The sequence below is a fragment of the Ammospiza caudacuta genome, chromosome 1 (genome assembly GCF_027887145.1).
Source record: "Ammospiza caudacuta isolate bAmmCau1 chromosome 1, bAmmCau1.pri, whole genome shotgun sequence".
Taxonomy (NCBI): domain Eukaryota; kingdom Metazoa; phylum Chordata; class Aves; order Passeriformes; family Passerellidae; genus Ammospiza; species Ammospiza caudacuta.
The window spans coordinates 145937125-145962944 of NC_080593.1; the positions used below are offsets into that span (position 1 = coordinate 145937125).

Consider the following 25820-nt stretch of genomic DNA (forward strand, 5'->3'; position numbering starts at 1 on the left):
CATGAGCTTTATTTGTGGTCAAATAACCTCAAAATATGTTTACATTAATAAGATGTCATTAATGCACAAAGTCCTGTCACAGGAAAAACACTTTAACATCCACACCTGATACCTTTGCTCATAGTTAATAGTTTAATGGGGGACCTTCCCAAGTAAAATGCTATTCTGAGTGAAAGAAAATTTTACTTCAGGGAAGTATGTTGAGAGAAAAATAAATGGTAGGCATTGGAGCAGTTTATGTGAAGGTCTTTAATTTCCTTCAGTTTCCTGAGGTAGCCTAAACATTTGAAATTAGTGGTCCGATTGCACCTGAAGTGAATGAGGGAAATAGGAGAACTATGCAAAGGCAAGCAACACAATGATTTCTATTAAGACCAGGCAATGAGTTCTGTAAGCTTTGGCCCAAGTGAAGTTGAATACAAGAGATCATATCCAAAAGAACTCAAATTTTGCAGTGGTATGATAGAAATTTGGATGTCTTCTATCCAAACCATTTTTAAGGAATCTTCATGTTCCTGCATGTAGGAGAATTGCAGACACATCTAGAGAACATCAACGTGGTTGGCTATGCTATACTCTACAATGCAGCATCATGAATCAAGTGAGAGTTGCTCATTAGGCATTTATCTGGCCCAAATAAAATAGTTGTAGTGACTTTAAACCAGCTGATTTTTTAAACTTCGAGTGTATGTCACTTTCTGAAAGACAGACTTGCATTACAGACTCCTAATATTTAGAGTGAGCTGAAATTCTTGATCCTTTCTTGATGACACATAGCTACATTGCTTTTCTCAGGCACCACAATTTGGCTTCTTCCTGTGAATGAAATGATCCTAGCAAGTCCCTTGGGAATTCCTTCTGTAACTCAAAGGATGCAAATACAGAATTAAACTGCATAATACTATGATGGAATAAAAGACTGTAAGGTCATATATCATGTATATGCATTGCTAGAAAAAAAAGTCCTGGTTGTATTTAAGCAGTGTGAAGTGCCCAGGAGTATCACAACTTGGCACAAACTGTCCATGTGGAGCACTCAATATCAATATTTAATTAAAAAATCAAAAATTTGTATACCAGTCGTTTTTAAGCTGTCTCAAATTCCCTGGTTCTTCCCAGGTTTTGTACAGCTTTCTCTTTCTAAAGTCATGCTGTTATAATAATCACAGAGATTAGTACTATTTTGTAGTGAAAAATCAGTAAAACTCATTATAAAACCCAGTAAAAATGTCTTTCAAATACAAGCAACTTTTGTCCAGGACTGAAACAGCAAAGCATTTGACCTCTCAGAAAGATGATGAAATTCCTAGCCCTAAGAAATCCAAAAAGGCTAAATTGATTTAAGTAAAGTACCAATCTAAAGAAACTAAAGAAAAAAAAGAAAAAAGAAAGAGAAAGTGATACACTTGTTGCCAAGGTGACTATCTCTCTCTTTAGATTCAACTAATATAATTTAGGAAATAAAGCCTTGAAATATGGATTTTGTGATGGATATGATAACAGCTTTACCAGAGTATGGAGATAGCTATTAATGTGATATCCTTAAATGGGTCAGGCATTAATAAACAGTTGGCAGATTATAAGTATTTTCTGGCTTCATGTTTTGTACTGCTTGCTTAAAAAAACTTAAAATGTGAAGAGATATCTTTTAATTTTCTACAAATACAGTACACTGGGAACCTGAGTATTGAAGTCAAAAAATATTGCCTGACTTACTCTTGAAAGCACATCAGGCCTGCAGTGTTAGATGATACCTGTCATTGAAAATTAATTATTACCTAGGATTTATGCAATTCACTACTGCAGAGTAATAACCACATACACTAAGTAAAAACTATTAGAAAATGGAATCCTGGCAGAAGAATGTCACTGACTACAAGATCACAAGATTTCCTTCTCAGGTGCTGTGGACACATTTTTTTACTCTCAGAAAATTGGAAATTGCCATTTTTTTCTCAGTGCTCCTAAGAGCCTTCCCCATGGCAGCTGGTCTGGGGTTATGCTCCTTCTGTCAGGTGCAATCTCTCCCTGCATCTCCCAAGGTGGATGGGGTTCAGGGGCACACACAGGCATTCAGGGGGAGAGCAGAGCCCCTTTCCTGCTCTCAGGATGGGTAAAAGGACATTTCCCATCCTCAGCTGCCTCCCTCCACTATGCCCTCAGGAAAATGCTGCAGTTCATCTTTGCCCTTGTTTCACACCCTGAGAGCAGCACCGCTCACAACCCCAGGGCAGCTTTCCTGGTGAAGCTGCTCTAGGAAAGGGAATGACCTCAGTATTGCAATAAGCAGGGGGATTTGGGTGCTAGTGGCAGGGAGAAGTAAGGTGAGGCTGAAATGAATTTAACTGATCTAATTAATCTGCTCTGCACACTAGGAAACTCTGATGTAAATCACTATTCTGAGGGACTTGGTTCATTACTGTCACACACAGGCTTTGTTCTGCTGGCACACTGGTATCCAGGAAATCACTCTGCTCTGGCAGACTGAAAACCTGCCAGGCATTTTATCTGCAGCATTTTATCTGTGCATTTTCTGGGTTATTCATTAATAGCCATACAACTTGCACACATTAACAGCAATAGACTCTGCTTTTTGCAGGTGTGAATGGTGAAACTTAGATTATTAATTTGCTCATGTGAACAAAGCATCCTCTTAGTCATCTGGCCTATCACATGGGATAAGCAGCAGACAATGAAATTTTTTCTGAAATTTTACACATGGGTGACATATGCAGAGTACAGAAGTTGTTCTGAAAGCATACAGAATTTCATTTTCTGCTAATTCCAAGAAGATATATTAGAATAAAGGTTTACTATGTAGAAATGTGGAAGGGGCCTGCATTTGCAATATATGAAGAAAATTTCCTTCCAATTTCCTGGGAACATGACAGCTCTGACAGATCCTGATGTGTGTGTAGGGAGGACAGCACATGACTCAGTTTTGATGACTTAAAATCTCTGTCATTCAAGGTGACAGCACCATTTAGATTTTTTCCACATAAAGATGTCTGCTGATATTGCTTCCAAATTCTATGGCTAAAATTGGAATTGTCTAGGTGATCTTTTCTACATTTTTCATCTATGGCAGGTGGGACTGAAAGTGAACAGAAGATTCCTGCAATCACAACTGTTCAAATCTAGGATTTGTAGCTTCCAAACTAACAGGATATATAGGCCATATCAAGCAGAAATAACATTCAACTTTCAGGTGAATCAGCCACATCAGACACTCAGATAAAGAAAGAAACCAGGCTTTTTTTAGTGGAAAACCATGCATTTTCACATATAGACAGGTTAAGTTAAATATCTCAAAACATCTACTAAAGCATTAAATTATTTTGACAAATTATATTAACAGAGATCCTGCTGTTCATAACAACTTGCTATTAGACTATTGACCCAGGAAAATATAATTTCTTCCCACAGTTTGTGCATTATAAAATAGAACAAATTATAGCTTTGTACCTCATAGTATCATTTGAATGAAAAAGGTGAGAGAAGCTTGGAAAATCTCATGAATGGTCGACATCTAACTGGGAAATTTGAGCTACCTCTGAGGACTATGAGGGCTGAAAACAAAAGATGGACCTTTTTGAGAAAATCAGGATAACAAAGAAAAATAAATATTTTTGTCTTGTCTTTTCAAATGGCTCTACAAGCAGACCATTTCTACCTTTTTTGGCTATAGCCTCACTAATCCTTTCCAACTGCAAAATAGCAAAAAAAAAGGTCACAGTTGATGGAAGGATGTAAAAGAGTTAATCTCTTGGCAAGATTAACAGTCCAATGTTCTGGCAATGTTTTCTGACTGTGCCAAATACACTTTGCCTTACCCAGGAATTCCACCTGACTCGAGTTTGTTTGCAATATCCACGTCCCATGACCAGACATCAAACTGCCACTTCCTCAGGCCCAGCACTCCGCACAGAACAGATCCAGAATGAATCCCTATTCTCATGTCAATGTCGTGCTTTGTTCTTGATCTGACATATCTGTTAAACAAAACACAAAGAAAGAAAAAAGACCAGACTTATGAAAATATATCCCACAATTTTCTATATCATTTTGAAAAGGGCATGATGTAAAATATGATGTCAATTAGCTGCAAAGTGCAGTCTAGCCTGTAAAATGAAGAGAGAACTTTCTAAACAGCAAAGGTAGAAGTAGTGATAAAATTATTCTAAAAGCCAGGTTATCATTAAGCACTTAATTGCATGCATGGCTCAGTGGCACTCTTCTTATTTCAATCAGACAGGGAAAGATAGAGAGAGAAAAAGACATCTGAGTGAAAATGTTTTGTTGGACTTACTGAGTGCTTTAGCTTGGTACCTTATAAAAGGTTCAGGAACAGTACAGAACTGTTGGAACAGTATGGAACAGTCGGGAACAATGTGGACAGTTCAGGAACAGGAACTGTTTTCATCAAACCTGTCTATGCTTTTATATTCTTGTGTATTTTTTACTTATTTTCAATTTTTTAAAAAATGTTATTTTATTGACTGGGATTTTCCAGAGTTACCTTTTGTCGAATGATTATTTTAATTAGATTTGGTCAGAACACCATTTGCACTGTCATGACAACCATGTGAGTTTAAAATCTGTTTTTTCCATTCTGTGGGGTTGTGATGACAATTTCACCTCTCAAAAATAAACAAAATATGAGCATACTTGTTAAGAGGCTGCTTTTCTAGTTCTGTTTGTGTGACAATAACTGTTTGCACCAGAAATAGTCTTAGAGCTTGTGTTCATTAATCTTTAAATTGTGTGTTCAGGATAGGAAAAGCACACTGCTACTGCTGGTCTACAAACCTGCTGTGTGTCTGTAAAGAGCCTCCTCCCTGCAGTCACTGAAGTCAATAGAAGCACAGCAAGATCACACTACAGAGCAGGGAAGGAATAAACAGCTCTATTTCACTGCTCTGAAGTTAACTACCCCTGCCTCAGATGCATCAGTAATGACCTTGGCAGGTCCTCTGCAGAGGAGAAAAGGGTAAATTGCTTTCTGCATTCAATACTTGGGCTTTCATTGTAGCAGTGGAGCACCAGCTCAGTTTGTAAGGGAAAAAAAACCAACCAAACCAAGAGTTCTAAAATGGAAACTAGTTGCACAAAAATGAAAAATTGAAAAGAAGGAATTCATCATTTCCCTTCCCTTAATATTAGGAAAAGTTGGAGAAAAGCAGCCATATGATGTCTCAGTGCAGTAGTTTGCCTACAAGACCTGTTCATCACATCAGGAAACCAACATATTTCATCTAAGAGAGAAAGGTTTAAAATGCTAAATCATAAAATAATAAACAAAGAAACTTTCAAAAAGATTTATCTCTGTTCTTACACTTAGAGCTTATAGTTTTCATTTACAAATTCCTTCATTGTATGCAAGCAAGAAAACGAAATATCAAAATTATGCAACAATTATCTGTCTCTGGAAGATGGGATATGCAACAAATCATCCACATTGAAGCACTTTAAATGTTGTGAGAGCAACTAATAGAAGTGTGAGATTTTAATGTGTTTTGAATAACTTTTATATGCTATAAAAATATCTAAACTGACACTCATAACTGTTAAAGGATTGTCACACACCTCCTCACATGATTTTTTCCCCTGTCTGCCTTTTTCTTTTGTTCAGACTAAGTTAATTATTTTTTCATTTTACATTTGATTTCCTTATTTTGAAATAAAAGATAATTGTATTTAGAGGAATAATTGAACAAAAAGCTTTTCATTGAAAAATACAAGCAATAAGAAGGGCTTAAGTTTAATAAAATGTTTTAATAGCCTTTATTTATGTAATCTTTCTGTATACATGTATAGACACATGTGCTATTTTACTAATTTAATTTCTATTTTACCAACTGTCATGTCCTGTGATGAGCAGCTGAAGGCTCTAGGTTTGTCTGGTTTAGAGAAGAAGAGGCTGAGGTGTGACCTCATTGCTCTCTAACAGCTTCCTGAGGAGGGTAAGGGGAGAGGGAGGTGCTGAGCTCCTCTCCCTGGGATCCAGTGACTGAAAGTATGGGAATAACTCAAAGCTCCATCAGTGAATGTTCAGCTTGGACATTAGGGAACATTTCTTCTCCATGACTGTGGCCAAACAGTGAAACAGGCTTTCTGCTGAGGTGATTGATGCCCCAAGCCCATGATCAAGATGCATTTGGACAATGGGCTTAACATGTTTTAGCTTTGGTGACCTTTGAATTGGCAGGCAGCCGGGCTAGATGGTTACCGCAGGCCCCTTCCACCTAAAATAGCTTATTATTCTATTCTATTCTATTCTATTCTATTCTATTCTATTCTATTCTATTCTATTCTATTCTATTCTATTCTATTCATTTTAAATACTGTAAATTAGGGTCTGGTAAATACCAGATACAAATGTATCTTGTATGAGAACTAACACATGCAGGTATTCCTGGAGAGACCAGGTACAAACCATGTTGCAACTGAGCAATGTGCCCCTCTATTTCCAGAGTGGCCACTAAGTATTTCTGGATTTAACTTTTCCTTTGTCATAAAAATGTGGGGATGGCCTGAGAAGGCTTTGGCATCCTCCATCATCCACACGGGACTTCTGCATTTGTCGTAAACCTCACAGAGCTGTGCTGTCCACACCACCTCCTGCAGTGCACTGCAGACACTAACCAAGGTCCTGTCCCCCTTGCCTTATCTGTCTCCCACAGTCTCCCAGCAACTCTTTATGTGCTGCTCAGGTGATATTTGATCTCAGCTCTTCCCCAGCAGTCAGAGTGGATTTGGCTTCCTGCCTGCACCCCCTGGCTGAGGACATTCTGTTTCTTTGCCTGCTGCAGTGCTGGGACACATGCAGGGCTCTGCCTTTGCATCCTCTTGGCATGCACAGCTCCTGTGTGCATAGGTGGGAAAATAATTGCAGGAGGGGACCTGATTGCATGAAGTAACAGGCATAGTCTGAAATATATTTTAACAGCCCTGTCCAGGACATGAATCAAAGCACAAGAGTGATGTAGTCTCATTCAAATTACTTCATTATTTGCAACACAAGACTGAAAGGAGAACTGCTGATAACCTGTTGTGGAAAGAATAGTCTTCATAAAATTTTTGTTATAAGATATTAAGTTGAACAAAGAATAAATGGGTTGCTTTATTTCAAAATTTCTCTGCAAAGATTAAAAAAGTTTAAAAGTGAGGTAATTTGTTAATATGTAAGAAGTCATGGAGTTATTCTTTTTATTTAAAATTGAGAGTGATGTGGGCTGAAAAAGATTTCTGAATTATGTAAAGAAGGGGATTTAATCATGGTCAAATCTAACTCTCTGGCAGCCAGACTAGCACATATTTTAGGAGATCTTGTTTACATACAGGTATAAGAAAAAAAAAGCCTGAAATAACAAAGCCTGGGTCACCTTCATCAGTAGTGGAAATTCTAACTTGTTGAGAAAAAAAATTTGTCAGAAATAATAGCATGTACTAGATAAAAAATTGTAGAGAAAAAAATTAAGAGAGTCCATTTTGCAAAATCTCAGGTATTCCACATCTATTTCTTCTCTCTCTTAAATTTATTCAACTGTTAATGAAGCTTCTAATTAAAAAAAATGTATTTTCTTCAACTACTTTACAGGCTTTCTTCAGAGACATTGACAAAGTGCACGCACAAAATGCATTATTGATGATCTCTAAAGCAGCCCTCTTTGCCTCACAAGTGCTTTGATACCTTATCCAGGATGAGGTAACTGTGACTCTTGTTATTTTTGCCATTCATCTCATTTCAGTCTAGCCACAGATAAAAAATTGCAATGATTTTAATTGGATCTTGGCATTTCCTCCTGGTCAGCATTCTTTGATGGGTATTTCATTTTTATAGTGTTAATTAAACCTTTCTTATTTGCATGAAGAAGGTGAGCCAAAAGTCAGAAATTTCCTTTTCAACCTTTTCTGTAGCTGTCAAAAATCTGAGTGCCCTGGAATTCCAGCCCTGGAGATTGAGAGTGACACACAGGCTGCTTCTGTGCTGGCCAGTTCAATTGTGCAAGGTTTTGACTATGCTTTGAGATACTTAAAACAATCCAGAATGCTTTTTAATTCTCAACAAGCCCTTTCACATCCTGTTCCAGACCATTTCTAGTAGGTAATTTGAATTCAACTGCCTGGTTCTGGAAGCAAAGTGACTTCAGAAGAGTGGAGTTGGCCAGTCTGCTCCACTTTTTCTCAGGGATGACTAATATTCTCTGGGATTGTTCAATTTATCCATCAAGACATGGTCATTATCATCCTCATATAGGTGAAATATGAAAGTCCATGTATTCTGGTTGAAGTAAGTAAGGGATTTAGCTGACTCTGCTGAGAGCAGAAGGATGGATAGGTGATCTCCTGTGTCTCCTGTTAACTGAAATGTCCTTTGACCATAAGGTTCAGTTATATAGAGAACATTTTGGTTAGACTCAACAGAATTATGGAATTTTCCTGAAGAAATTAATATCAGGTTTTGATGCTGACATGACAGGATAGTAGATGAAGTGAGGTAATTGATCTTTTCAGTGTGACTCTGGGAACTGTGTCATGCCCATGAAGGAGATATCCATTATTTTAGAAAAGCTTGGTAACAGGATGCACTAAACTACTGAACACTTTGAATGGTACAGTGCAGGCAATGTGACCTGTGGGATGTAGCATTTCATAGATGAACTTTATACAAGTTGAATTTACAATTTAATGTAGATATTTTCCCAAAGAGCCAATTTAAAATGGCACCAGGATGAGTTTAACTTGGATTTAGAACTGTAATCTAATGTAGGCAGAACTATTACCTGGAGAAGCTTCATATTGTCACTAATATAACTGACTTGCTCTGAGTTGAGACAGAAACTGTAACTACATGGGCAGAGTTAATACTGCTGTATTCCTCTTTCTTATGTCAATCTGCTCTGAGAAGCAGGAAAATAATACAGTACAAGGGACCACATTAGAAGTTTGCTTTTTGATTTGAAAAGTATGTTATAAAAAATATATATAACCATATACATATATATGTATATATACACAGTCCTGTGCCATTTTTCCAATGTGTCCTTTACTGTGTTTCATGGTGCATTCAAAGGAAAGAGGTCACGGAAGTGCATGAACTCATTCCTGTCTACCTGATTTAGTTCATATCATCATCCAGCAGCAAAAATAGGGAAAGAAAAATCTATTCTGATATTCTCTCCATTCAGTCAAAGGCTGAAAGGACATGTGGAGGTGACAATATGATCAAGTCTCAGTGAGAAACCTATATTCAGTCTTAGAACTGTCTAAAAAGTGCTGGTTGAACTTGTGAATATGTCACAACATCCCTTTCCAACACCACACAGAAATGAAGTTAAACCTTAGTTTTTGGGTTTGTGAATACATTCTCTCTTCTGTAAATCATAAGAAGAGCCTTGTAGATCATAGGAGAAATAATCTATGGAAGGAATCCAGAACTGGATGAATAATATTATTATATAATTACTTAATTAAACAATTTATAATAATGGAATATGAAAACAATTCCTGTCTCTTTTACTGCCTGAGTTACTTCTTTAACAGGAATTGATCGCTTCATGATTTCCATTAATATTCAACAGATTATGATAAAAGCAGTTTTTTCATGCTAAAAGCAGGAATCCTGCCAGGGCAGTCAGTTATCTGAAACAGTTGAGGTATTTTTGGTTGTGTATTTGTTTGGGTTTTTTTAGTTTTCCTTTTTTTTTCCTCTCTCTCATGAATTTGCCTTAATATTAGTACTTAATTACAGACTTTTAATGAAGACAAGCTGTTATCTAATTTCTGGAGTTTAGCCTATATTGCATGCTGGGACCATTTATTCTGTCATAATAGTTACTCTTTCAGATGGCTTTTAGTGGGAAATGATCCAACAAATGAAACAACTCAGGACTCCTTGATTCACCAAACAAATATACCAGCACAAGGGTTTGTTTGAATTTCCACTGTTATATATATATTGTGCCATTTCCATCTTTACAGTATGAAAGTGAGTCCTTGAGGAGCAGAGTCTCACACAATCTCCCTTCCATTCTACTCCTAGTCATGGAGATTTTAGGAAACAGAATTTACAGGTCTTTGGCTTTTGGAGTAGAGACAGAGTATGGATTTTTTTCTCATGCCTAAATGTGGTGGAGCAAAACCACCTTACTTTGGAGTAAATATCAGATTCCATGCCATCTTCCTGTGATTAGAAGTCACCCATCAATTGTTCTCAACAGTTAAGGGAGCAAAGAACAAGAAGACAGATTGGAATAACAATAATAATGCTTCTTTTATGGAATTTTTAACAAAGCATGGTGATGCAAAAAAAAAAAAACATTACAGGGAAAATAAGGATCTTGAATTATTTTGTTGAGTTCTAACCAGTTCCTTTCATCTGCAAAAAGAGTAATGGAGCTGCAAGACTCAAGCTTAAAATCAAATTGTGGACTCTCAATTAACAATATATTAACAATTTAGCTGTATGGATACGAGCTGTATGAAAACACTCAAAAGTCCCTAGTGAGACAGTCTGTCCATGTAGATTTATTTCACACGTTGTGTAATGAATGGACCCGACACTCTTGTTCTATTCCCTTTCACCATGGAGGCATCAAGGACAATAGAAGGAGTATTCAGCCATGGTATCCTGAGATCACAGGGGTTTTTTGGGTTCTACCTCACCAGAAGAGTTGTAGTGGTCAGTACAACGTTACCAATATCAATGGAGAGAAACGTTTGTCTGTATAACTTCAATGCAGCTCTCCAATCTGAATGATGGTTTTGCATATCTTGGGTCATCTCCCTATTATTTTAGACTAAAACAATATTTATTTTATGCAATCTTCTCATGAAGATAAAAAATTTTCTAATCATCAAAATGTCATTTCTGTCACATTTTAAATATGGTAAAATTCTGTGGGGACCAATGTGACAAAAAACTCACTTTTATTAAGAGGGTATTTTTTAATTCTTAACTGTGAGACATATATCTACTTCTTTAATTTTAATTAATAGAATATAGATAACTCCAAATTTTCTCAGAAATGTGGGCAGAAGTATTTCTAATATTCCATGGCAGGATTGGTCCTCCCTGTGAACTGAGTGAACACACATTAAGATAAGCAATATAAGACTCTGAACAGAAAAGCCTGGGGGAAGAACCATCCTCATTGCATAGAGAGAAAATCAGATACTGGGATTATCAAATAAATTGGGGGTAATCGGAACTGAAGTAGTCTGTGATGGATGACCCAAGTCCTGATGGACTTTGTGTCATGGCTCTGACTGACTGTAGCTGTCATTTAAGATACTAAAAATAGACCAATATTTCCAATATTTCAATATTGGATTGCTGCCTTCAAGACCCTGTTCATTGAAGGGCACAGGATGTTACATACTTCCACATGTGTAAGGAGATGGAGAGAGATTTACTGTCTGAAGAAAGAGAGCTTACAATGGGTTGTCTGCAGGTGGTGTTACCAAGGAAATGCAAAGATTTGATGTGTGTATCCAAAAAATCTTAACAGTGCTGGTGGAGTTTTTCATCTCTGTGTTCTCTAATTCATGTTTCACTTTCACTGTGGGGATTCCAGAAGCAAAGTATTGATTACTTTATTCAACATTTAGCCTGTGATAATTGAATCCAGCCTTCTTAGATATCACTGTTGCATAATCATTATTCAGTTACATTTTCCATTAATTAATTTTAGTCAAATTCTGTCTCTATTAAGAGCTCAGTAATGCAGCTGCAGTGTGCATTAAGTGTCTGATGTATGTCATGAGACAGACCCAGATAAAATGGGCAAAGAGGTCTGGACAAGAAGCAGAAAAAGAGATTGGACAGAAAAACATCCAGGGAAAGGGGAGAATGCTCATGTTAGGCAACACTATTTTAGGGAAGGAAACAACAGAAAAAGTATTTGACTATGATAAGCTCAGTAAATTTTTTTTGATATGTTGTATCAGTAAAAACCCATAAATTTCTAAAAGATGGACAAAACCTCTCTTGGAGTACTAGATGTCAACTAATGTCATGGTAACTCATTGGACAAGCTCTACCCACAGGCTGCTGAAATATGATTGTTATTAATTGTAATTGCATCAAAATACAATAATCTAGCAGCAACATAATTATATTTACATGATGGGAACACATTCCTCCATTAAAATACTTCCAGTACTGGTGAATTTAAGCAAGAACCTAATTTAGCACGTAAAATTTGTTCATCTGGAAAATCTCAGTACTTATGAGTTTGTCTATGAGCTAGTTTTCAAGCTAAAGGATAACCAAAGCTGTCTATTTTGTGTTTATAGTGTGGTTTAATTTTGTTAAAGGGATTATAGGAAGCAATTCAGACTCCTCCTCTTCAGTCTCCATTTGAAACTGACAACAGTACAAAGTGAGAACTGCCAAGAACTGTGAAGCCTCTCAGTTGCACACACAGCTATTGTGTTACATCTCTGAAGCAGCACAGGTTAATAAAATCATTTTAGCAACTTTTCCCACGCATTACACGGATCAGAAAAGTCCTGTCCTTTTCACAGTGATAAAGCTGAGATTTTTGAACCAACAGAATACTTGCTTGTCTAGTGATAACATTCTCAGGTAGGAAGTTGAGAACACTGCCAGAAACAATGAATCAGGGGGAGGAAAAGGCATTACCTGATAGTTTTGATCATGCTGAGCCCCATTTCAACACAGCAATGTGCATGGTCCTGGCGAGGTTCTGGGAGCCCCGAGACACAGTAGTAACAATCCCCCAGGATCTTTATTCTGAGACAATGGTGCTCCTACACACAAATGTAGCAAAGAGAAAGAAAATATTTGCATATTTTTTTCAGCATGTTAAGGCGAAAGTAAAAGTGGTTGAAAAAATATTGTTAAAAAACTAACCAACACCCCACCTTTTTTCTGGATGTTTCCTGCTTGTCATTAGTATAATTGTGATTTATATCACTTTTGAAATAGAGTACCTTTACATTTGCAGAAAAAAAGGCTACTGTGATTTTTGTTTTATTCTAATCAGAGATGTTCTTGCTAATGGGGAGAAAGGTTTTATCAGAGCTAGGTGGAACATAGGCCAAGGATTCAGAAATGCCAGCTGAGATAATGAATAACCCAATTTAGGCTATGTACCTCCAGGGCATGTTTTCCTGCCTGCTTTTTACACTGGAAATAAATGAAAAACCTCTTTCTTCCCACTGAAATCCCTTCCCACTAAAGTTTCTGCAGTGACACTCAAGTATTCCAACAGCTACAGGAGCTGATCAAGTATCTGCATGGCAAGGATCTCAAAGAAGCTGTCCTGCATCAAACTCATGCTGTGGAGAAATGGTGTTTGGCATCCAGCTAGAGACACCCTTTACCCTAAGAGCAAATAGTGAATTTAATTTCTAAAATACATATTAACAGTGTCATCAGAAACTGAAGCAAAATATTGTTGTGTAATTTGACCATTATTTTAGAAGATTCTTTTCTAGTGAGCAGAAATATCTGAGTTGCTGCAAATTTGCAGTTCCCAGACCAGCATATGAGACCAAGATTACTGTAAATTTACCCGATGTGTTCTGCTGAGGCAATCAATGCATAGGAACAGAGAACATTACAACTTGTGGCAAGGAAGTGTTTTTATGATGGAGAATAATTGAAATATTGAGTGTAGTATTAATAATCAATCAGTAAAGGCTGCAATAACAGACCTTTAAAAAGAAAAATTTAAGTAAGATATGGGAGAAAATGTGAATGCTGGTTCTCCCAGGAATCAAGTATGGGTTCCCTTCAAGGTTTTGCTTAGGAAGATTGAAGGTTTGTAGTCAACCTCAGACAATCCTTGCACGATCCTGGAGTGACACACAGAATTCTCACACTTTTACCCAAAGCTTTTTGAGAAGCCAGCTGAAGCCTTAAGGATGCCAGCAAGGGTAAGATCTGCTCTGGGCACGTGGCCAAAGTAAGCTGATTCACCCTAAAATCTCCCCAAACCATCAGTAGGAACTGACTGTGTTTGAAGCTTTGGTTAAGTCTCCAGCTAAAACCAGCACTTGCCTTTCAAGTGCAATGCTTTGGTACCCAAGTTTCACACAAAATTCCAGACTGAACTCGGACTTCTAAAAAGTCAAAATTCATATGAAACTCTCCTCTTTCCTCAACCCCTTCTTTTCAGCCCCTCTGCAGACCCACAGAAGACCACTAAGAATTTTTCATATTGCTTTAAATGAAATTGTACATTCTAAACCCCTCCAAAACAACTTTTTTTTTAACTGTTCCTCCTCAATGGAAAGAATTAGAGGTCTGATGTTACCACATTTTCCACCTATTTTTTTTAACTATAGAGTGAAACTATGAAACATAAAAGTTAATTGACAAGTAGGTAGGACTCAATAGCATAAATCAATGAATGTCAAACATTAAGTGGGTTTCCTTAAGCTTCTCTCTGTGTTCCTCGTTTAGACAAAATGCAGAGATGAAGATATAAACCACAGATTCTAGAGTTCTTGGACTTTTCTAAAAGTCTCATTCAATTGATTCTTACTATAAGTGATGTTTGCTTTCACATCTAGAAAGTAAAAGGATTGTGTATAGTGTCATATTGGTTTGACCGAGGTGGAATAAATCAAAAGGCAGCACTTTATTCAGGACCACTACAAATAATTTACAAATAATAACCTTATAGTAGAATAGAGGCGGGGAAAGGGAAAAACAGTCAATGTTTAGGAAAGAGAGACTGGAATAAAAGAAAGAAGATATATCTCAATTATTATTATATTTTAATTTTTAATTACATTTTTAATTTCAACATTTATTATACCTATGAGATAACATGCATAACCCCTTTTAAAGTGAGAATTTATTTCAGCACAGTTAAAGACCTCAGTTTTCAATAGGATAAGACTGTTTTTTGATTCTTAAAACCTCACTTAAACTGGTTACAGTGCTGATTCCAGTAAATTCAGATGAGACTTATATCACCTTCCTGCATGTCTGAAATTCAGAATAAAGCAGAGGAATGTGCTTTTTGTAAGATTAAGACTCTTCATGCATGTCAAGATCTGCTAACGAGGATCTGATATATGCAAATGTGAGTGCACATGTGTGACACAGGAAATCCATTCAACTCCTCATGAATGTTTTCTCTCCCTCATGATGTGATGTCACCTGTGTGATTTGCCAAAGCTCAGGAAGTGATCCATGGAGTGCAATGTCCAAGCGGAGATGACTGTGTCAGGTGTCCCCATGCCAGGGAGCACGCGAGCCCAAGGAGAGCCAGGCAGGGAAGCCCGGGGAAAAATTCAGCTCACAGCTAAAGCTGTTGGCTGGGCTTCAGTTCAGCTGTCTGTACCTGAACTCAGCATGTGTCTGTAAAACCCTGGGTATGTGAAACACCCACACGGGACTAACAAATATGACATAAGATTTATGTCCTGTGGAACATTGCAGGGTCAGGCAAGGTGTCTCTACTGGCACAAGAAACCACAGGGAGCTTTTAAATGACTCCTTGTCTTCCTATTTTTTTTTTCCTGTTAATCATATTATTATGACTGCTAAATGTGATCTGTGTTACAGCATGACTACATTGCTTTTTCATTTTTTATTCTTCCCTAATTATTCCCATCATACTCATTTCAAAAGTAAACTATAGGCTTTTTATCACTGGAAATATTTCATCTAGAGGAAGATAATTCAACGACTCTCAAGAAGGACAGGAGGCTAATGGTATCTGCCTTTGGCAGAGGCAAACTGCCTGCTCTCCTGAGATTCCCTCAAATGACTCGGTAACTTAATCACATCTGCAGTTTAGACTCAGTGCTTTGTCAGAATGGTTGTACAAGAGCATTAAGGTAAGACTCATGGATAATGCAGGCAGCCATGCTCCAGTTTTATATCAGAGACTGAGTTTTGTCAGGGCCTGCCCACTTTTCAGTGGTATAAAATGATATTAGTATCAATCGGGATTTTCCTCACGCTGTAGAGCTCAAGCCCACTTCCTAAAATCATTTCACTGCAATGGTATCTAAGAGTGGCAAGTTGATATTAAATGAAAACGAATGAAAAGTCTAAATATGTATGAAAAACTGTAAAATGAGTAAATTATTTAAATAAAAGAAAATTGTCATACAGGAACTTTGGTACAGGAAATATTTTTCACAACAGTGTTAAATTCTTACACCATTCTGAGGCTATTATCATCTCCTCTTTAATTTATTCTATCCATCTTCCCTTTTTCATATGCAATTCTAGAAGTTGTCCTTAGGCATGTAAATGACAGCTGATATTATACAGACATTCACATCAGTATCCATCAGTCTCACACCCCTTTCAATACTCATTCATTAATAGCATTTATTGAGGGGATCAATTAAAATCTCAGCATGTCACAAATAGAGGCTCTTTTCTCCCCTTATTTGCAGCTTATCATTTGCTGCAAGTGGAAGATTAAGGGGCCTGATTCTGCCAAGATCAATTTAAATCAGAATTTTTGCCAGGGGAAATTGAACAGACTCAAACACCCAACTATTTTTTAATAATAATTCTAGATTAATTCAGTGGCAATTGATAAGAAACATTTTTCCAATTCAGCTAAATCCAGAGAAAAAGAAAATATGCAGATTTTTCATAAATAATTACCTTGCATGTGGTGAATGATTTATATTTGAGCTTATTAAATATACCCCTAGTGACTGGAAAGGAAGCAAAGCAAATTGGCATAAGGTGGAACTGCAGAAATGAGTTGCTCAAATAACAAGTTACTGAAAGACACAGTCAGAGACTTCATTAATATTTCTTGTTTCCTTGGGCTGAATTTCTGACAAGGGAAAAAAAGTGATTTTGTTTTATAAACTATGCCACTTTTTCGATTCTGCCAGTGCTGAATTAATCATTTCACCTAGTTTTGAAGGGAACCCCATAGGATAGCGAACAGACCACAGAAAATTCAAAATTTTTTGCAATTTTCATAATTTCAAGCTCAAAGTTTAGAACATTGGGCATGAAAAATTACTGCAACTGAACTACAGAACAAAGAGAAGTCATACACGTAAGTCTTCTTTTAAAAGGCAGCCAGTGGGAGGAGGAAGGGACTTGGCCTTTGTGCACAATAGCTCAGTTCCTGAAACATGTGCCAAAGGTAGAGGAAACCTGGACAAACCTCATTTCTCAGCATGAATGGGGGCCAGGCCAAAGCTCTTAATCAGCAGTCTGTTTTAGGGTGGGTTGGTGAGACAGCTCCATCCAAATTCCTTCTATTGCAGCTCTGTCACGTTGGAAAACAGAACTGGGACCTTGGGAGAGCCAGATGGAGGGGGGTTCTCAAGTCTGGTCATGCAGGCAAAAAAAAGGACTAGATATGTTACACAAAGATTGTTTCTAATTTTTATACACATAAAGGGAAAAATATGGCAGTCTTTCATTTGCCTGAATACATAAGTATGGCACTATATTAAACAATTTCTACGTATTTTAACATAGTGCATAAAGAATGTTTTGGGTTTTTTTAGAATAACCTATAATGGGGTGGTTAGGATTTCTCTGTGCTGCCAGAAAAAGGTTTGAGGTCTCATTCTGCAGAAGGAACTGAGGCATGATGGTGAATGAGTTTTATAATTTATTATATCAACAGCTTTGTTCCTTGACATGTTGTAGAAGAAAACTGTTATGACTGCTGTGTCTGGTGAGCAATTTGCCTTGGCAGCTCTTAATTAGAAGACTATGCTTTAAGTGATTTCAGGGGCAGAAATCCCCATGAGAAAGATTCCAGGTGTTTCTTTCTAGCTAAGGCAGGAACAATTCTGAATGGAAATTCTGCCCCTTAGGAGTTTGTAGAACTGAATGGCTTCAGGTGCGTGGGACACTGGTCAAAAACATTAGAACATGAGCCAGGGTGTGCCCAGGGGGCCAAGAAAGAGGATGCAGCCAGGTGAGGGTCAGTCTCTTCTCCCAAATAATAAGAAACAGGAAAAGAAGAGATGGCCTCCAGTTGCACCAGAGGAAATTTACATTGGATATTTGGTAAAATTTCTTCGTCTAAAGGGTTGCCAAACATTGGAACAGGCTGTTTGGGGAAGAGGTTGAGTTGTCAGCCCTGAAGGTATTTAAAAGGCATGTGGATGTGCTGTTTAGGGACATGGTTTAGTGGTGGCCCTGGAAGTGTTAGGTACATGGCTAATCTTAGAGGTCTTTTCCAGCCTTAATTATTCTATAACTCTCTTAAGAATGAGTTGGAGAATCCCCAAGAATATACTTGCGAAGCCTAATTTAATTCAAATCCCAAATTAGCCACAAAATGGGGCTTCTTTTTGGGGGAGGTTGAATTTGAGTAACTCTTAGCTTATGAATAACTGGAAAATTTGAAACAAATTTTATTCAATCTGTCATTTTCATGAAGTTTTTCCTAAAAAATCTGTATACTATCACTTCTAAAAGTGTTTTGTGGGCTGGGGTTTATATGACTCTTTAGGTCTTTTGATGGGCTCTTTACCATCTGAAAAACTGTAAATGTAGGGAGAAGATGGTAAACAAGGTTGTTCACTCATTAGTAGGAGCCAATTAATTATTGAAACTGCTTGGGAGGAAAAAAACCTCAGAATTAAGCACTGCAAAAAGAGGATTCACTCCATCACTTTACTATAAATTCATATAATGTCTTTATAATGAGCTAAATATTATATATTCATAATCATAATCCAGAAACTCTGCCTCTTGCTACAGCACCTTAAACATATACACATGAAAAAATTCACACCCGGCATATGTGTTTACAAAAGGTTTTTTAGGAAGTCTCTGGAATCCTGTGGGTTACATGCTTGAAGATAATTTCACCATGGAACAAAGCACTGCCAGCTCAGAGCTGAAATGTGGCCGGGGACAGTGAAGCACTGCAGAGGGAGTGTCTTTATCAAGGAACAGAAAAGCCCCCAAATCCCTCCAGCCTTCCCTTCCTGACACCAACACGTGGAGGTGTTTTACTGGGGCTCTGGGGTGGTGTGTTCTTGTGGAGCCTGGTAGCCAGGTTGGCTTCCACCTCTGGAAACAGCAGTCACAACATTGGTAATACACTGCTGAAGGAATTCTTGACAGCTTGTCTGCACCACCACAGGAGACAATTTAATCGAGGTTACAGGAGAAGATTGCCTCCTTAGAAACAAAATAAACAAAACCCCCATCAGTCCTTTAATAAGATTCTTTTCCTCTTTGTTGTATCTGAAACTGAATCTACAAACAGTGTAGATGGATTCAGAAATATGATAATTTAAATCATGGTATTGGCTGATATCTAGCACTGCAGAGAAGGCAGAGGAAAAACAAACATCAAAAATAACTATTACTTCACCAAGGCAGGACTTTTTTTAGGATTAAGTATCTTGCTGAATGTCATCTTATTTCCCTTCTCAAAATTTCTGCCTAAGGAAAATATTAATATTAATTGAGTTTCCATTTAGGCCTTTCAGTAGATGAAGTATATATAAGGGAATGTTTTCTCCAGTTCTATTTTATGTCAACTTATTTTTCTTCTTTTGTAAATGTTACTTTTCTCTTTAATAACTATAAATCTTTTACAAATATCACAGAGTGATTAGAAATGGGAAGTAGCTGTACATAACATATCATTACATTTTTTTCTTGGAAGAAATATTGAACTGAATTCTAATTTTTTTCAGAATGTTCTGTTGTATTGATACAGATATTATGGATGTTTTTTGTTATTAATTATAGGCATCAATGTATGCCACAAAACTTGATGTAACTTAGGGAAGATTAAAAAAAATCAGAGACTTTCCATTAGTTCTGTATTTAATAAAGCTTAATAAGAGAAAAAAGAAGCTTAGCTAAATTACATTTTTCAGTATGCTGCGAAAATGTCTTCTTTAATATTATATGATTTATATAAGATGTTCGAGCAGATCTAAAAATCCTTTATATGAGATTATAATTTAATACTTTTATTTAGAAGTAAATAAGGATTTATACATTTTTTTCCTTAAAATCTAAAAACTGCCTCAAGCTTTCTGCAACTGATTGTGTTGCTTTGATGGTAATTCTTAGCAAACTCCAAGAGTCTGAGCAACATTTTGAAGGGTTAAGATAACTCTAGTTAAGCTGATTAAGAACCAGTTAAGTGATAGATCTAAAATCTAGATGTGATTGTGTAATCCTCCTTAGTGAAAGATCCTTCTAGGGAGGCCTTGAAAGGACCACTTCCCGAAAGTCCTGTCAAGGATTTACAGGCAAGTAGAAAACTATTGCTAATAACATTTACAAAAGGAATAAGACCAGTAAAATAAACAATTACCATACAGACATGGTGGTTACAATGTGACAGCAAGACCAGAAAACCCAAAAATAATATTTTTCAGTACAATAGTGTTATCACCGTATGTTCAGAAACATGGCATTTGGACAGTGATTGAGGAAAGAGAGATTAGGAGGAATTGTGATGATCTGCCTTCACACTCATGGAGGTTAGTCCAGGAACACTGTTTTCAGTGTTTTAAAAGGGATTCTCAAAACAAGGAGGTGGTCCAGAAAAGTAGTCCCCAAAACTATTTCAAGGAATAAATCTTACAGAGTAAAAACCTTGCTGTGAGTTTGGTCTGTTTCTTTTATCAAAAGGAAACCTGAGAAGCCCCTTTATCAAAGCATCCAAATGCATTCCCAGAGGAAGTCAGTGGCTGCAAGATGGTCCTTTGGTCTGGGAATGATTGGCCACAGCAAGAATCAACGGATGTAATTCAAAGTCAGTAAAAATCAAAGGAGAAAAAATCCTATGCAGAATAAAATAGTGGGAGTGCTAAGGCATTGGAATATACTAGCAAGATGGACCAGTATTAAAACAAAATCATCTCGTGGCACATTCAGATGAAGACCAGGAATTTTTCCAAAAGATACACCTTTACCAGGTGTGAAAGCTTTATGCAGTATCGGATCAGTAGGTTGATAGATCCCTGTAATTCCACAAGTCCTTAAAATTCAGAGTCACTCAGTGTCCATTTCCAACATTTTTCAAAGGAAAAGGTGAAGTTCTATATAAGATTTAGACCATTTATTTTATGAAGCTGGTCCCCTCCATAAGAGTCCAGTGTGGAGTGTTGGTTTCCTGTAAAGTGCAGAGGGAGAATTTGTGTCCTTGAATTGGACAGAAACACCAAACTCTTTCTAGAGAAGCAAGAGAGGTTCCTCTGTGTTAGGCATCTCTATTGTCAGGGCATCACCCAGGTATCATGACATCCAGGTCACAGAACCCACAAATAAGGAACACAATCAAAATGTCTTTCTTTTTACTAAATTTTAATTTTTCATGATCATATCACTTTAATCTTTGCAGGCAAAGTCTGTTCAGTTTCTGCAGCGCCTCTTCCCTGTGCCTTCCACCTTTCAGAGGATTGTTCTAAACCAGTAGATTAGTCTAATGATGTGTTTAAAAAAGAAGTAAATTCCCAGACTAGGAAAGGAAATGCATGAAGGAGCCTAGAGTCTTGAATTTAGTGACTGGGACATTTACTTGAGAGGTGATAATACTGATAATGATGTTTTGCAGACACAGATGTTCTTTCATCCCAAATCAGAGATTTCTGGATAAGAAATTCTTGGCTATGTAAAACAGACTTATATATTTATTACCTTTTCTTTAAAATAGACTCACCTACATTTATGGTATACCTACTATTGTATGGCATAATCCATGTTCTCCATTAAGATTTATGAATTTAGAACTGCAACAGAAAGCTTTCTAGAAGGTTTAAGCGGAGATGTGTGGCAAGCCACAGAGAGGGGAAAATGTCTAGGCATTTAAAGAAGCAAAATTTTCAGTTCTGATAAAATAAAAAAATAAAAAAAACCCTGAGAAAACAAGCGAGAAGTTGACTTCAGGGTTAAGTGGCAAGTGAAGGAGGATTCACTGGATTAGGCTTTTAAATGTAAATGCCTTCCTTGTTCCTAACTCCTTTACTGGATATAGTCATTCTCTACAAAATCACTATTGGTTAAATACAGTTTATGGAATGGTTACAAAATATGGTTCATGGTCATGAACGCTAGCCAAATTTGAAATGTGAAGCAAGGCAATAAAGAACTTTTTATACGTAGTCTTCCTAAAATATTTCTGTGACATACGTACATTCTATTTGTAAAATATGTTTCTTCAGTTAAAATAGCTATTTTTGTCAAACCATACAAAAGCAGACATTACTCCTCTAAGCTTTCTAAAAGACAGGACTGAGGTAATTCTTTCACCTGGCTTTACAGTGCAGACAGAGCTGACAAGGGGTTTTTGTTTGCAAAGCAGATAGGTTGCATTTACTAATTTGCCACTGCCCAGGCAATAGGTTATGGCATCACTCTGTACAAAAGAAAACACATTGTTATGGGAGGTAAAAATAGCTGAATCAAAAGAAATTTCAATAATTATGGAAGACTTGCTTTTCTTGACCTTAATGTGTAAGATGAGAGAAAACCACAAGGATTTTACTCTGATACTGTGCAATATGTGTAAAAATACCCCATCACCCTAATTCAGAAATGTATAAAAACCAGTGAGGGATGCAAATCTCTACATGAGGCCAAGCCACTTTAGGTTTCCTTTACAGGAAATAGATAGCATGGTCTATGATAGTCGGTGCAATTAGCATTTTCCCATAGTATGTACATACATTTGGCTGGGTAAATGATAAGATAAACTCCATGAAATGTGCTTCATTGCCTCCACTTAGAAGCCTTATTAGTCAGCTCAGGTATTGACACTAAAGAGGTCCATATTAAATTACATTTTGACCAAAGAAGCATGAAAAAAAATACAAGCTAGCAAAACTGAGCATGTTCCACTTGTATTTTTGTGCTTCAGGTTTTTTTCTGATCAGTTCTAATTAAGGAGCAACTAATTTTCCTAATGTAATAATTTCCTCTGCTGTGTTTAATTAATTTCATTGTTGAGTTAGATAGAATCCAGCCTAAAGATTGTAAACCCTGCTATTAACTAACTACTGCAATGACTGCGAGAACTGATTAGATGACCTTAAATGAATGCGTCTTTTAACCTTCCTCACTTTGCAGAAGAAAAGACAAATAAAGCTAGGGTCTTAAAAAACAAATTTCCAGCAAAAATCCAAAATATGAAGCTTCCTTAGAAACTGTGGTAGGTGATTTCCCATCATACCATTCTCTGTCCAGCACTACAGAAACCAAATATTCTGGTTCTAACCTTTGCTTTCACTTGCTATCAGAACTCATCATTTTTCATACAATTTTGTCAGTGTCTTCCAATCTCAATTGCTATATAAAATCCCTTTGGGAAGAATCTGGATATATATTGTTCAAATTGATCAGAGGGTATTTCCCAAACCTCCCAAACATGGAATTGATTTTGGTTTTTTTGGAAATTAATTGTTTAACTCACATGTGCTAGTCGATCAAATCTGGCAAAGAGTTCATTCAGCATTCGGACCAGCTCCTGGGCTGACAGAGTTGTGGAAAGGTTGGTGAAGCCTTTAACATCTGCAAAAAGAATGCTGAAAAAAGAAAACATATTATTATTTCACTCTATTTCCTTTAACTACTGAATGTTTTAAGTTACTTTCTAGCATTTTACTAGTGGAAGGATCATTTTATTACCCTTGAGGTAACATTACCTCTGTTCTATACTTTTGTACATACTGGACTACTGAATATAAATATTGAAGGAACTTAAAAAAATACTACTAAGAGTGAGAAAATGTTTTGCTAGAAATAGGAATCATGAAATTCTAGATTTTCAAAGCATACAAGTCTCAAATCCTAAGAGTACAGACAAATCTGTGGTAGCCTTGATATACACCAGGCTAAGGCCAGTTTTATTTAGTGTCATTTTAGGCATGTGACAGAAGTACCTGAGTTAGAACTATAGTACTCTCTTTATAAGGTATGAATCTTTAATAGGATTTTTTTTTTTCATTCTACTGATTGTACTTTGAATTTAGGTGTATCAACTTGTGTGCCTGAAATTATGGTAGGATCTCCATTGACAAACCACTTGCAAACAGACTTCTAACCTGTGTTTGAACATCCAGTTATTTTTCTTGCCTTTTGGCTGCTCACTGTGCTTAGAATGACCACATGTGAATATAGAGAAACATAAACACACACAAAGTGTGTGGTGTGCAAGATACCACCCAGAACAAAGCATGTAATAGCTCAGTAATTATTAGCCAAAGAATGCATTGGCTACTTTTATAAAGAGGTGATGTTCAAAAAGACACAGATCATTCTGGCAGAAAACCTTGTCAGCACTTGAAAGTCAACCAATAAAACTGGTGTTACAATCTGAGTACCAGAAGATTTTGTTTCACTTTAGCTGATGACTTGTGATGAACAAGATCACAACTTGGCAGGGTCTGAGAATTACCAATGTAACCAATAAGAAATACAATAATAATCAGGTTGATCAATAACACATCTTCAAATGTATGGACTGGTAAAGGTTTGGGTGCAGTTTAAACAAGTGCTTACAAACTTGGGAAGATTTTTACCTGTGAGAAGGAATAAAATTAAAAGGCAAAGTACCAAGCCACTCAAAGAGCAATGAATAGTAATAATAGACTAAAGTTATAAAAATAATTTGAAACTACTTGTTTCTACACTTTTAATTTTCAAATCAACAAAAAATTCTACCTGGATATTTGTAAGGATTCATATAGCATTGGTTTAGGTGGTATTCAGTACTAAACATTTAGGAAATAAAATAAGGTGTATGAAACCTTGTTTTGAAAAGATCTAGTTTCTGGCAGTATGTATAGAAGCCAACCAGTATCTGTATTATAAAGCATGCAGAATTTTAATTTCAAATCTCTTTTAGGCATAAAATATGTTTTGACTTCTCACCCTGTCTACAACCCTTTTCCATTAAAGAAAAAGGGCCATTTCTCCATATTTTGATTCTTCTACAGCAACACTTACTCTGAGTATGGAAAAGGTTAATGGAAGACATTTTAATTTAGTGCAGCTCAAACCTTTATGAGGGTCCTTGATACTTTCAATCAGATTTAATAAAATAACACATCTGAGCTACTGCATGGGCACAGAAGCAGCAGATAATAAATTTATTCTTCTGCAGAAGTGCAAATTATTTTATTGAACTTGTCCAGGAAAAGTTATATTTTGGTTTCATTGAAAGGCAAAGTACTTGCTTCCCAGGCTTATTTTTCACTTCCTTCAGTGATGATTTCAAAGATGGTCCCTCAATTATTTACCCTTGTATTTTGGGAAAGGCTTATGGAAAATGCTATTGGCTTAATAAAATATTCTGATTTTCTGGAAATACACTAAAACCAAGATGATGTAATGTCATGGAGTGGAAGTTGATCATTCTGGTGTAAATGTACAATTAGGACTAATTACCATGAGTAGCAGCTCATAGGATAATTATCACCCTTCTGATAACATTTCAGGAAAGAAAAACTTAGAGAGAGGAATAAAGATTAAGAAAATAATAAAAAGACTGATTAAATGAAAATGGCTATAGAGCAGATGGACCATATAACAGGTTACCATCTTTGAAAACATCTTACAAGTCTCCATCTCATTTTTCAGTGTGTGGGGTGAGCCAGGTTGTGGCGGAATATATGTCCACATGTAGGCAGGACTCCCCTTCCTGTGCAATCCTGACCACTTAAGTGAACTGAGGGTGAAAAAGTGAAAAAAAGACACAAATGGTCCAGACTCAGTGTTTAGTTCAAATGGGTCTCGCCATTGCCATGGCATCCAGCCATCCTGATGAGTGGAAGAAGACATCAAAATGCTTCTCTGCTCAAACACTAAACAAGGGTACACTGAATTTCTGATTAATGAATGAATAAAGAAACAGAAGGGA

At 36.7% G+C, this 25820-nt stretch overlaps 1 protein-coding gene across 1 annotated transcript in view; it reads right to left on the reverse strand.

Moving 5' to 3' along the window:
* The window catches only part of ADCY8 (adenylate cyclase 8), a 115509-nt gene that overhangs the window by 41830 nt on the left and 47859 nt on the right, over positions 1–25820 (reverse strand). Inside the window, 3 exon segments of the mRNA XM_058805544.1 lie at positions 3834–3992; positions 12650–12777; positions 23373–23484. Of these exon segments, the coding sequence (XP_058661527.1) occupies positions 3834–3992; positions 12650–12777; positions 23373–23484 (399 nt within the window).